Source organism: Mandrillus leucophaeus, unplaced genomic scaffold (assembly GCF_000951045.1).
Source record: "Mandrillus leucophaeus isolate KB7577 unplaced genomic scaffold, Mleu.le_1.0 Scaffold51, whole genome shotgun sequence".
NCBI classification, from domain to species: domain Eukaryota; kingdom Metazoa; phylum Chordata; class Mammalia; order Primates; family Cercopithecidae; genus Mandrillus; species Mandrillus leucophaeus.
In genome coordinates, this window is record NW_012105475.1 from 585,521 (window position 1) to 599,114 (window position 13,594).

General features: G+C 41.5%; 1 protein-coding gene across 2 annotated transcripts in view; it reads left to right on the plus strand.

Annotated features, from left to right (window-relative positions):
• Positions 1-12,509, plus strand: part of LOC105551161 (chromosome unknown open reading frame, human C18orf42) — a 55,068-nt gene extending 42,559 nt beyond the window's left edge. Inside the window, exon 2 of one of the 2 annotated variants that reach the window (XM_011996316.1) lies at positions 10,425-12,509. In XM_011996316.1, the coding sequence (XP_011851706.1) occupies positions 10,425-10,618 (194 nt within the window). In that variant the 3' untranslated portion in view covers positions 10,619-12,509. The remainder of the gene's footprint in view (positions 1-10,424) is intronic. The other variant, XM_011996315.1, reaches the window with a different exon arrangement.
• The last annotated feature ends 1,085 nt before the right edge of the window (positions 12,510-13,594 follow it).

The window sequence follows — 13,594 nt, forward strand, 5'->3', positions numbered from 1 at the left end:
CAGTAATTCTTATCTGAATGGGGACAAGAAACCTCTGGACGCCATTTCCAGCTGCTTCAGAACTCTCCAGAGGATGAATCTATAAATGGCCCAGTAAGAGTTTTTGTTGTCCAAAAGTGCTGTGGATGTACTAGTTACTCTAAGTATGTTTGATAAAATAAAACCAGCCCTTGTCTCATGAGTCAAGGATTTTCCCTATCTTCTTACCTCCAATGTCCTGGTCCCCCAGGAGGCCACCACTAGGACAAGGCAGAGGCTATGGAAGGTCCTGCAGTGGGGAAGAAAGTACACGAGCCTCTGGCTTCCAAAATTTGCCTCCTGTTCTATTAGGACCTTGGTGCTGTGGCTTCCTTTAGCACATGAGATCACAGTGTCTGCTTTTGCTGCCCCTATAAATAGCAGGCTCCTACATCTGGAAGTCCTGAGTTCGGGCCAGCTTGGTGGTTTGGTGGTTCTGGATTGCTTTTCCTGAACTTTCTGTTTGTCAGCTGAAGAATGACGCGGTTCATACATTTGGAAAGGAGAGCTTGTTTCTCATAGAGGGCTGCAGCCTGCAGGGCGGCCATTCTGACCGGCTGGGCAGTGCAGCCGCGGATCACAGGTCAAACACAGACACTTCCGGGGAGGGCCACAGGGAACAAGAATTCTGGCTGAGCAGACCAGATATCCATATTGAATAAGCTACAGGAGGAGTCATGAATAGTTATGAAAAGAGAAACCTACGCATGCGCAATTGAGGTTCATACCTCCCCCTGGGTCCCGAGTTCAAAATACTGCCCAGGATGGAGTTTTCAGACCCTTGACATCAAAAGATGAAGCAGAGGATGCAAAACCCTCACTGCACAGCCTGCATAGACTCACGGGAGCCACTCCATGGTCGATGGTCTCTTATCCCAAAGGAAGGCTGCTGGCCTGTGCAGTGACTCGCTCCTGTCATCTCAATACTTTGGGAGGCTGAGGTGGGCGGATCGCTTGAGCCCAGGAGTTCGAGACTAGCCCGAGCAATGATGGGATGGGAGGTGGGAGAGACCTTGTTATACCTCCTCCTTCGCCAACCCCGTTAGGCTTTCTTCCCTAAGGGTTAAACAGAAACCAGCCCTGTGGTGTGATAAGACACCATCTCTACAAAAAATACAAAAAATTAGCTGGGCGTGGCGGTGGGCGCCCATAGTCCCAGCTAGTTGGGAGGCTGAGGCAGGAGAATCGCTTGAGCCCAGGAGGTTGAGGCTGCAGTGAGCAGAGCTAGCGCCACTGAACTCCAGCTTGGATGATAGGAGGAATGCTGGTTGGTTGTTTTGTTGAAAAGTAAAAGGGAGGGACAGCCTCAGGTGATTGATAGACATCAGCGTGGAGTGTCTTAGGAAGGCTAGTTTCTGTTTAACCCTTAGGGAAGAAAGCCTAAAGGGGTTGGCGAGGGAGGAGAGAGAACAAGGCATGTCCCACCTCCCATCCCGTCAGGGCTCAGAACTGTTTCCCAGGTTACTGTGGGGTCCCCTTGGCCAAGAAGGGGTCTGTTCAGTTGGGTGGGGGCTTAGGATTTCATTCTTATTTCTCATTTCATAGATTTTCTAGAATTCCTAGTGACTCCCAGAAAGGAGAAACCCTTGGGAGGAGTTTGATTTCTGAGTCTCTTGGGGGTGAAAGAAGGAAAACCTACATTTCTGCTGAATTTTGCAGACATTTATGTGGTGGTCAGAACAGCCTTTTAAGTCTCTCTGAACTCGTAACACGGTCTTGGTTGTTATCTAAGTGCTCAGAAAAAGGAAATATTTAAAGGATTTCCAAGACAGTATTTTCATAAGCATTCTCTGTGCCTCGACCTCCAGTGAAAAGTCTTTTTCCAAGTGTGTATTTCCCTGGTCAAAACCACTAATTTTAATGTAGCCCAATTTGTCCAAGTTTTTCTTTATGGTTGTTACTTTTTGTGTCCCGTTTAAAAAATCGTTGTCCACTTCCAGGTCGCAAAGATATTCTTCTAAAAGCTTGATTGTTTACTTTTTATAAATGTATTTTTTTTTATTTTCCATAGAGATGGGGGTCTCACAATGTTACTTAGGCTGGTCTCAAACTCCCAGACTCAAGTGATCCTCCCGTCCCAGCCTCCCAAAGTGCTAGGCTTGCAGGTGTGAAGCAGTTTTAAGTTCATAGCAAAACTAAGCAGAAGGTACAGAGATTTCTTTTACATCCCCTTCCCCCACACACGCACAGCCTCCCCCTTTCTGCATCCCCCACAGAGTGGTGCATGTGTCACAGTTAAACCTACACTGACACATCATAATTACCCAAACTCCACAGTTCGTATTAGGGTTTACTCTTGGTGTTGTACATTCTATGGGTTTGGACAAATGTGCAATGATGTGTCCGTCGTTATAGTGTCTATCACACAGAGTCGTTTCACTGTCCTAAAAATCCTCTGTGCTCCAAATTATTTTACTTTTCAGATCTAGATATGAAATCCATTTGGAATTTTTTTGTGTATAGTATGAAGTAGTCACTTTCATTATTTTTCTATATGAGTAACTACTTGACCCAGCCCTAAAGATTGAAAATACTGTCTTTTTCCTACTTTACAACAGTGTCATGTTTTCCATAAATCAGGTGTTCCATATATCTGTGTGGTTGTTTCTGGACTCTTTAATGTACTGGTCAATTTTTGTATCCCTGTACTATTATCACACTTTCTTAATTGACATAGCTTTGTAACTGGTATTAACAGCTGGTAAATTAGGTCCTTCTTATTCCTTGTTTTGTTGTTTTTCTTTCCTTCAAAATTAACTTTGCTTTTTCTTGGCCAAAATAACTCAATAAGCATCTTGATTCCTAGAGTAAAATTGTCTTCTCCTTTTCAAGTTTTATTGGCACCATTTTTATGGCTTCCCTAAGGAATTACAATCCAGTAATATTGTATCATTTAAATTATGTTCTAAAATAATTCAGCAGCTCTGCACGTAAAAGCTTTCCATGACCCTGTTAGCCAGCCACTTGTCTGCCCTGCCCTTTAAGGCCAGGGAAAGAATTTGCTTCCTTTTCCCCTTGGCCTTTCCAAAGTCCATCTATGTTTCAAGGCCTTCTCCAAATCTTGTATATTTTTGCCTTAATTATGTAACTCTCCTCAGACTTCTGAAGCTATGCTGGGTGGCACAGATATGAGGATACATGGCTGCTTTACTCTCAACAAAAGGCCCTGATACCTCCCCAGGACCCCAGGCCCAGGCTGGCCTCCTTTCTTCAACGTCATCATCTCCCTCCCTCCCTGGTGGGCACCAGCCACTCAGGCTGCCTTCAGTTCCTCTCCGGCCTTGCTCTTGTTACACACATCAGGGACTTGCCACTCAGGGGTGGATCTTTTTGCCTGGAGTTTTCTTCCCTTCCTGCTCCCAGCACCTTCCTTTTACCAGTTAATGTTCATTAATCCTTAAGTCCCCTCTCTGGACATCTTTCCCTGACCCCTAAACTAGATGAGTTCCCTTTGTGGTATTGCAATCATAACAGGTTCATTGTCTGATGCACACAGCAAGTCAATACGTGGAGACACTGCATTGCAACAGAGAAACAGGTTTAATCGTACAGTAGCTGATGAGGAGATGGGAGGAAACCTCAATCCATCTACCCAAGGAGATTGGGGCTATGGATTTTAAGGGTTTGGAGTGGGCTGAAGTGTGTGGAGATAGTTGATTAGTCGAAGAGTGCAGGGTGAAGTCCTGGGACAGCAGGATGAAGATGTTGCATTCTCATACTGATCCTGTTCTTCTGTGGGGTTTGGCATCCGCTGTGTTGCTAGAATTTGGGTTCTGAAAAACTTCTTAAGTGCTCCTTAAACAAAAACCTCATGATTGTAATGTCAGCTATCCTGTCTATAGGAACAATGGGATGCACTGGCAGTATCTAGTGTTGAATGACTTTCAGCAACAAGTAAGCGGGCCAGAGCGCAGCCTGACTGATGCTTAATTATAACTATATTTCTGTCCAGAGTGTGGCATTCAATTCCTGTCAACCCTGTGGGGATGGTTCCAGTATGCTCCCCATGCTCCCTTCAAGCACATGTCATAGCTCCCAATTATAAACCTATTTGATTAGCTGGTGAACATCTGACTCTTCTAGATTGTAAGCTCACACAGGGCAGGGGCTATGACTGTTCTGCTCAACATTTTAGTCTCCAATACCTAGTCTACTGTTTGTCATGTAGTAAGGGCTTTGTAATTCTTTTATGAATGAATGTATGTATGAATGAATGTATGTATGAATGAAACATTTTGGCCTAGTGGCCTATGTTATTCTCCATAGTACCACGCATGTAGGCCCTCCATAAATATCTTTCTGATTCATGTATCTTGTTGTCTAGGACATTTTAATAAAGAACTCCATATTATTTATGGAGTTATATACTCTTAAATACTCTTATATAACTCCATAAATATGTAAGTTATATAAGAGTAGCTGGCTACAATCTGAAATAACGTGACTGGCCATTGTAGGTAGAGTCAGGGGTAATTCTTAATTCCCTGTATCTGATTTGATAAGGGTGGTGGTGGTAATAGGCAGTATCACTCAAATATGACTTAGAAACGTCCTATGGCTGCTGATAGCTGTCTTGCTTTCTGCATCTCAAATCTACCTAAAATGCTTCTGATTTGGTTACGGTGCATAGGGGAATAGCATGCTCAGTTGGGCTGGCAGCAAGTTGGAAACCCAGGGGCTGTGGCTTTTCATTGCTGGGAACTCATGTAACTTTAGCTTGTTTGGTAGCAAAGCAGGGCTCCTGGGTTTGCTTTATTTGCAGTTGGTGTAGATGAGTGAGATTTAACATCTGGTCCTTCATGGAAAATTCCTGTAGTTCCAGAGATGGAAGAAAAAAGCTGTCATTCTATTATTAAAGGGCCCAGAATTAGCTCTTGTTCTCTGTGTTCCATATGCTTGTCATTGATAAATGACCATACTGTCTTTGCAGTCTCAAGCAATCAGAAGGGGAGATAAAATATCTGATCCCTGGTTACCGGCAGCAGCCCTGTGTATTCGAGTGTGTGCAGGGAGTGGTGCTGGAGTCCTGTCTTGCTCTGGTAGGGACTTCTGTAATTTGCATATTTAGTGAGTCAGTGGGGAGAGATGAGAGATAGAGATGCCATTTGTGATACAACCTCTGGTGCCCTATCTGTGCAAAAAATCACTAACCAGATTCTGTCTCAAAATGGAACACTGACCTTTTCCAAAACCCGCCTCACTGGAATATAACAGGGCTAATGTAATAGAAGTAAATGACACTTAGGTTCCAGGGGGAAAATTGATGTAAGTTTTTATCAGGAGGGTCATCCAATGGTTGTTAGAAGCATAATTTTAATGACAATACATAAGAAATTAAGATCAATTATTAAAGAGATTGCAATTGAGTTGAGTTCCTTAGACACCTTCCACTGGGGAGGCATGAATGGGATATGGGGCAGAAAGTTCTGAGGGGCGTGGTGGGGAGCTGTAGAGCTCACAGTGGTCTCTGGAAGGCTGGACCCCCCATGGGGGAGCACTCAGTGATCACAGATAAGCAGGACCATGTGGATGCCTGGGGTTGGGGAAAGGCGAGTAACAATAAGAGGTGGAAAGACACTGAAGACAAATTCAGTTACACCACATTCTTGATTTTGGTTTATTTATATTGGGCATTTAAGAGTTTATAGCCAAGTAAATCAACTCCTCAATTGTTTTGTGGAACACAAAAATGTTGTTGTAAATGCTAATTAGGCTAGAAGATGTTTGCATCATTTAAAACTAGACAACAGTCTGCCGACAACGCTAAGTGATTCATTACATTGAAGTGAATTCAGCGCATATAAGTCATTGGCGAGACTCGGAGGATTTGGGTGGCTGGCCCTGCCTTCTGTTGGTTGTAATGTACTTCCTCACATGGTACTTGTATTATTATAAGAGTCTCCATCAGGAGTTTCCCAAATACCTTGCCCTTACAAGTGAATGCCATAGGAATGCCAGGAAGTATGAGTGTGATGCTGCACCAAGACTAACCTGTGAACACCTGCTCTCCAGGATGCTTTGCCAAGACAATGGGGTTAAGTGGTTCCTTCCTTCTAAGTAGCTGTGTTCTCACCTCTTGATCCGAATTTTTGGGCACAGTAGATTGGGCCAGAATAAACCTTGTTATTCAACCTATGGCTGGCTTAAGAAGTGGCCTGGAGCCTGGTGTGGTGGAGTGTGCCTGTAGTCCCAGGTCCGGGAGTCTGAGGCTGAAGGATTGCTTGAGCCCAGAAGTTTGAAACCAGGCTGGTCAACATAGTGAGACCCCATCAGAAAAGAAAAAAAAAAAAAAACAAAGAAACACTGCCTGGTATAAAAGTGCTGCTTTATAAGGATAATGGTGATATGGAGAGTCTGTTAGGCTCTCTCTCACAGGAATTCCAACTGAAGATATGGCAAAGGTCAATCAGCTGCAAGAACATTAGCCAGGACCTTAGCTGGAATGCCCTCAGAGGGAAGGAGACATGTACAGCCATGAAGCACTGCACGTCGTGAATATGCAGAAATAAGAGTGAATGAATGCATAAAGTCAGAGAGACTCCAGAAGAAGCGAAGAGGTGCTTGGCTGGTCGCAGCAGATGGAGAGGTGAGGCTGACTCATGGCAGAGGATAACCTACGTGGTGCAATAACTGGAGCTATATTGGATTTTTCCAGTTTCTGAGTTGTAATGTGAAGCTCAGCTAAACAGTTCCTGGACACTTGGCTATGACATTTGTATCTCTATTTTCTTGGTCCCCTCCCCTCTACCATAGCTTAAGGTAATGGAAGAGAATATTATTCCTCGCATACCAAAGAGTCTAACCCACAAGTAGTATATGTGCTTTCTGCACCTTTTTATTTTGCATATATTGTCTGTTAAGTGCTCTGGGTGGCTTTTCTCCCCACCTTAATCCTTCTCTTTCTCTGCTCCAGCCTTCGCTGCTGTCTTTGTCCCACAACCTCCACTGCAGGTAGATATGTATGACCCGAAATGAAGTGGTAATGAGGGCAGTGAGAGTTAACATGCATCTAGTTTGACTAAGATACTCTTTCTAGGAGCAAGCCTAAATCTTTTGAAATTGTTTTTGTTTGTCCTCACACTTATGCACTGTATAGTGGTAGTAGACAGAGCAACCTGGGTTTCACATTTGTCCTGCTGCCAGTATATACTGTATTCTCCCTTTTCAGTGTAGCCTTGGCTTTGCTTGGAAGTAATTTTTTTAAATCCTTAATGGCTTCTTTGTTTTAGCATTAGAACCTTCTTGAGTTATATTTGTATTTCTTTTATTTTACTTTTTTTTTTTTGAGACAGAGTCTTACTCTGTCACCAGGCTGGAGTGCAGTGTCATGATCTCAGCTCACTGCAACCTCTGCCTCCCAGGTTCAAGCAACTGGGACTACAGGTGCTCACCACCATGCCAGACTAATTTTTTTGTATTTTAGTAGAGATAGGGTTTAGCCATGTTGGCCAGGCTGGTCTCAAACTTCTGAGCTCAAATGATTCACCCACGTCGGCCTCCCAAAGTGCTGGGATTACAGCTGTGAGTCACTGCGCCTGGCCCCTCCTTGAATTTCAGAAAGACATATGATTGCCTGGCCCCTCCTTGAATTTCAGAAAGACATATGATTGCCTGGCCTATGAATATATTTCCTAGCCTCCCGCATAGCTAGGTGTGGCATGTAATTAAGTTTCCCTGGGTAGAATGTCAGTAGAGTGATGTTTGCAACCTTTATGACAATTCTTTAAAAGCAAATTGCTTGCCCTCCATTTTTTTTCGTTTTTGCTTTCTTTTGGTCCCACATGGGATATTGGTTAACCAGCTTCACTCAGGTAAATGAGGGCAATATTGTTAGAAAGGTTAAAGCAGTAAGATGTAAGGAAGTTAGAGTCCTTAGATAACCCATGCAGCAGAGCTACTGACACACTGGAGTACTTCTGAGCTGTCACACGAGAGAGCAATGAATATCTCTTGTGTGAGGTGTCCTCTTTTTCAGTTTCTCGGTTACAACAGCTTAGTCTATTCCCTGATGAACACACAATGGTGGGCACTTACAAATGCTTACTACGTGTTAGGGACCACACTGAGTGCTGAATACGCTTTGTGTTGGTTAACTCTCCAACAACCACCCTAAATTAATGCCACTTGCCCATTTTACAGATGTGCAAACAGGCTTACAGAGGTGAAATATCTTGGCCAAGATTGCATGAATGCAAGTGGCAGAAAGGACCTGAGATCTCTGAAGTGATTCAAAACACATATTCTTGATAGCTATACCCTCATGACTCTTCATATAAAAAAATTTCTATTCTTCTTGGCCACTTCACAGCTTCAGTCTATTGCAATTCGTGTGTCCAGACTCGTCTGCTCAGTTTGGTGTACATTGATGGTTTTATCCTGTTTTTAAAAATATTGTTCTTTGCTCTGAATAGATTTATCTCTCTTTGTTCACTAGATTGTAAATCCCTCAATGGATGGATAAAAATGCTCCATAAATGACGATTATATGACTAAATGAATAAGAACTGTCTCGTCTTCCAGAATTACTCAATATTATCTTTTGTGATGTTTCCTCATAGGTGTACAAATTCTGTTGTTAATTAATCAACCCCAGTGAACGTCATCCCTCCAATTTTAAATACATCTTCTTGGTAGTGAGCATATTTGTGTAGAGGAAATATCCAAAAAGATGATTTTAAATAAGAAATTATGTCCATTCTGTTTACCACTATAAATATAAATAGGTGGGATTTAGGGTTTTCCAGATTGCACTTCAACCAAATGGTAGATTTATGATCAGTCTACCATGTATGAATTAGTATTACGTCTGCTGCACAATAGAAACAAATACAGAATAGCAGTTGCCTTAAACAAGGTGTATTATTTTATTCTAAAAGAGGCCTGGAGGTGGGGATCTGAGAACTGGTATGGTGGCTTCTTGGTCATTGTATCCCAAGCTCCTTCTTTTTCTTCTGAAACCCCTGAAAACAGTTTCTATTCTAATGGTTCTAATGGCTCTGCCCCTTGTAATAACTATCAGGCCAGAGTTGCAGGCAATAGGATGGGTAGAGGATAAAAGGCCTTTATCTGACTTTACTCTTCTACATCCCTTTTCTAGGATTTTTATTAAATGAGCTTCCACTTCCACCAAGAATTTAGCTATACCTAGTTACATAACTACTCAAATAAAATTAAAATTGTGTTTTTACCTAAGAAAGAAAGTAGAGAATCAGCGCTGGGTAGACTGCCTAGCCTTCTAATTAGGAAGTTCCCACCATTCCAGATTAGGGGTTGACAAACTGGTCCACAGGCCAGTTCTGGCCTGTGGCCTGTTTTTTGTAAATGAAGTTTTATTGAATGAAAGCCCTATGCACTCATCGATAGCTGATTTCATGCTACAACAGCAGAGTTGAGTGGTTGTTCCAGAAATTGTATGACCCATGAACTTAGACTATCTCTTAACTGGTTCTTTAAAGGAAAAGTTTGCCAATCCCTGCTCTAGATTCCAGGGGGCGGGAGCAGAGGGCAGGTTCTGATGAAAAAGTTTGCCAATGCCTGCTCTAGATCGCAGCGGGCAGCTTCTGATAGTTTCACTGGTTGTGATCCTATTATAGGAGCAAAGTTGACCTTGATATGGATTCAGTCATCATCTATTCTCCAGCCCCAGTGAGGTTATATACGCTATGCATGTGTTTGGGTGCAAGTAACATGAAACCTGAATAATACTCGGTTAAACAGAAAGGAATTATTTTCATCACATACATGAATGTCCAGAAGGACATGGCCCAGGGCTGGTACAGATGCTCAGTGCTGCCTTCAAAATTAGGCTGCTGCTTTCTCCCCAGCCATGCCCAGAATGCTGACTTTCATCTTCACGCTTACTGGAAGATGATTGCAACACCTGAAGGCTTCTGTCTGCATTTCCTGAAGGAAATGGGAAAGGTGCAAAAGGGCAAGGGTCTGTTCTTTTCTAGAAACTTTCCCAGAGGCCCTCATTGGCCAAAACTGTCTCTCTAGCAGCTGAGGATCCTAGGATTCAAACAACCGTGAAAGAAAAATATTGGAAAAAAACCCAGTAAAAGAAATAACAGTACAGCAGTGAAAAATAATACAATTTTTAAAATATAGTATAACAACTATTTACATTACATTTACATTATATTAGGTATTATAAGTAACTACAGATGACTTAAAGTGTATGGGAGGATGTGTGTAGATTATATGCAAACACTAGGTCATTTTATATCAAGGACTTTGGTATCCACAGCATGTCCTGAGACCAGTCCCCCAATTGTATGTGCTCTGGTGGTCTTCTCATAGTTAACTGGTCTACTCACTCTTCCGTCCTCTTTCTCCCCTACCCTTCCCTCTCACATTCCTGAAATTAATTTCTCTCCTTCTTCCCTCCTTTTCATGTTTTTGGCTAGGTGAGAAACCTGGAAATGAGCCTGAAGAGGTGAAGCTGCAGAATGCCAGCAAACAGATTGTGCAGAACGCAATCCTGCGAGCTGTGCAGCAAGTCTCCCAGGAGAGCCAGCGCAGGGAAGAGAGAATCAGTGACAACCAGGGCCACATCCAACTGGGCGTTGGGGAGTTAACCAAGAAGCACGAGAAGAAGTAACGTGGTGGATTTTGCTCTTGACATGTGCTTGGTTTCTAGCCTTCCTCTTAGTATAGGACGCATCACCAAAATGTTGCCAATAAAGCCAACCGAAGTGTCACCGGCACCTAGCCGTGGAATGAATTCGCGCAAGCCCCTGGCTGAGAAGCACTGTTGTGAAAAAGTGCATTAGGCCATTCTGTTCGTATTTATGCAGTGCCTCTGAGACACAGTGGGGCCATATATGACACTGTAATTGCAAAGTCATTTTGCAGGCCAATTTATTTTTAAAGTTCTTTTATTTGAAAACAAGAATTCTATGTCTCATTTATTTACTTCTGCCTTTTATGCATTCCTTCTGTGAATTTAACAAGCAATCTTTTTGCTGAAATACTGAGTACAGTACTGAGTGCTTTATAATATATTAAAAAGACATGCTAGAAAGGTGAGGGAATGGAGTTTTAGTTACCTTCAAATGTGAAATTGAGGCTTTTATAAGGTGGGTTCAGGTCAAAGATCAAATTAAGCAGAGGGAAATGCTAAGGCTGAGTCCCTCGGGATCATACCAAGGCATTTATTAATATTTATGTTATTTTAAGAAAGGGAGGAGTTTAAGCTTCTCAAGAACTCAGTCTTTTAGTCTCAATTCTCTGAATATTGCATAATTGGTGTTTATGCTCTGTGTAGAAATATTTTGGGAATATTATGGATTTCTTGTCTGATCTCAAGATTAAATAAATAAGACAAGTGATTCTACACATGTGAGTTGCCAATGACTCAATTCCTTAGCAGCCTCGTGGAGAATGGCTAGAATTGTAGATTTCTTCAACAGCTGCCTATCATTAAGAGACTTACACTTGGGGCTGACTATGGGGTGTAACATCCTTGGAAGGGATTCTGGGGTCCTTACAAATGCTGTTTTGCCACCAGGCTATGCATTTGCATTAGGACCTTACTAACTTTTCCCATCCACACATTAAAATTATTTTTTTGAGATTATGAAAATCACACAGTTCAGGAATACATGAGAATACGATAGGGACACTAAAGTGACAGTGTTTTGAATGCAATGACAGAGATATGTGTGTGTACATGTGTAATAAAGGTATCTGTGCAGCAACAGGATTGATCCCTGCTCCACTTCCGTGAGAATAATGCACGTGTTTCTGGAGTATCTAGAGTCCCATTTCCTGGGCTTCACAAAAGTTATTGAATTGGTGCTACTGGGAACAGAGGAGTAATTTGACCTTGGTTAAAAACCTTCTGGTTTCAGAGTATCAATATCTACGTTTGATTTTTTTTAAAGCAAAGTATTATGGTATAAAGTGTGACTGATATTAAGATATACTTCTAAAATTCCAATATGCTACAGTTTCTAGAATAACTCTTTGGATAATAGACAATGAATGAAAAAATATCTTATCAGTTTTGTTATGCTGTCCCCCACAGTGCACAGGTGGAATAAATTCACAGGAAACATGGATGGAGAAGGAAGCAGAAGGGCTTACAATTTAAAGATTGTTTACTCACAGGTGTTTCTTTTAGCAGAATTCATGCTAAGTGAAGAGTGAGTTTAAGTTGACCAAAGTTCATATAACTGATGTGATATAATTGCATAGCATACATAATGAGAATGAAAGTATTCAGGGAAATTATTCAGGAGTGCCACAAATAAAATAAATAAATAAATCTAATGCTTGTAGTTTGTAAGTGATCGGTACTATGTCTACTCAGATATTTGGATATGACCAGCCTTTGTTTTTGCTGTCAAGTGACAGAAACATATAAACATACTATTTTTCCTCTCTGATGTGTCTGTACTAAAAAATTGGGAATTTTTGGAACATCTTATTGACCCCTGTATCTAAATGTTATTTATAAATAAAACATATACAGCTTTGAAATATTTTAAGCAAAGTTTTCTAGACTCTGCTGTTTGGCTCATTTTGTACATGGATCTTACCATTATTTGGCACCACGAGGCTTCCAAGGCTATTTTCAAACCCCTAGATATCATGACCAGGGGAAGTGCTTCTTTAATGGCCCTTCACTGTGACTGCATGAGGACAGCCATGGGGTGGTGGGTCCTGAGGCTTGAAGAGAAAAGGATGTATGCTAAGAAGTGGGCTTTTGATCTCAAGAATTCAAGGTAAGTGGGTCTGGAAGGTAGAGTGTCTGCCATAATCATGGAGATGGAAAATCAATAGCAAGGAACAGAGATATGACTAAGTTGTAGGAAGGGCAAAAGGAAGTTTGGCAACCCCTGTGCTCAATAGGTAGGTGCCATACTGGCAAAATTCTAAGAAAGCTCAGTCATAAAAATAAATGAGTTAAAGACCTATAAACTCTTACAGATCTTTCAGTCTGAAGACAAAGTTACTAGATTTTACAAGGGGCCTATAGAACTTCATTTGACATAGGATTAAGGTGGATTTCCACTTGATTATTATTGTAAACCAGATCACAGCTTTTAGTTTCAGAAATGAGTAGGAACATTTACTTAGTGTCCTTTATCTTTCTGATTTACTACATACACAGGCTTCCCATCTCTGTGTGTTCAGCTATTCGTCTTTTCCGTTGCCTGCCCCTAGGGTGGAACTAAAGAAAGAAATCCTTTCATGTTACTTTGCTCTGCTGTAATCATCTGTTTAGTGCAAACAGTATTGTAAATTGATGCAAAATGACTAACTGGTTCCCTTCATTTCTTATTTATTTTTTAGCTGTTTAGGTTTCCTTTATGGTGGAATTTCAGGTTACAAAGAAATGAATCTATCATTTAAAAATAATCATTGAATTTATGCCATTCAGAGATGAGTAACTGGCTGTTTTCAAGGCTGTTTTGAGGTTTCTATGATAAAACAATACAAAAGAGAGGAACCTTTAATTTATCCACTGTAATAGCTCACTGTAGTAAAATACAGTAAAAAATATATATATATGAAAAATCTGAAACTAATTTAGCCCCTATAATACCAAAACAGATGTAGAGACAGGAAA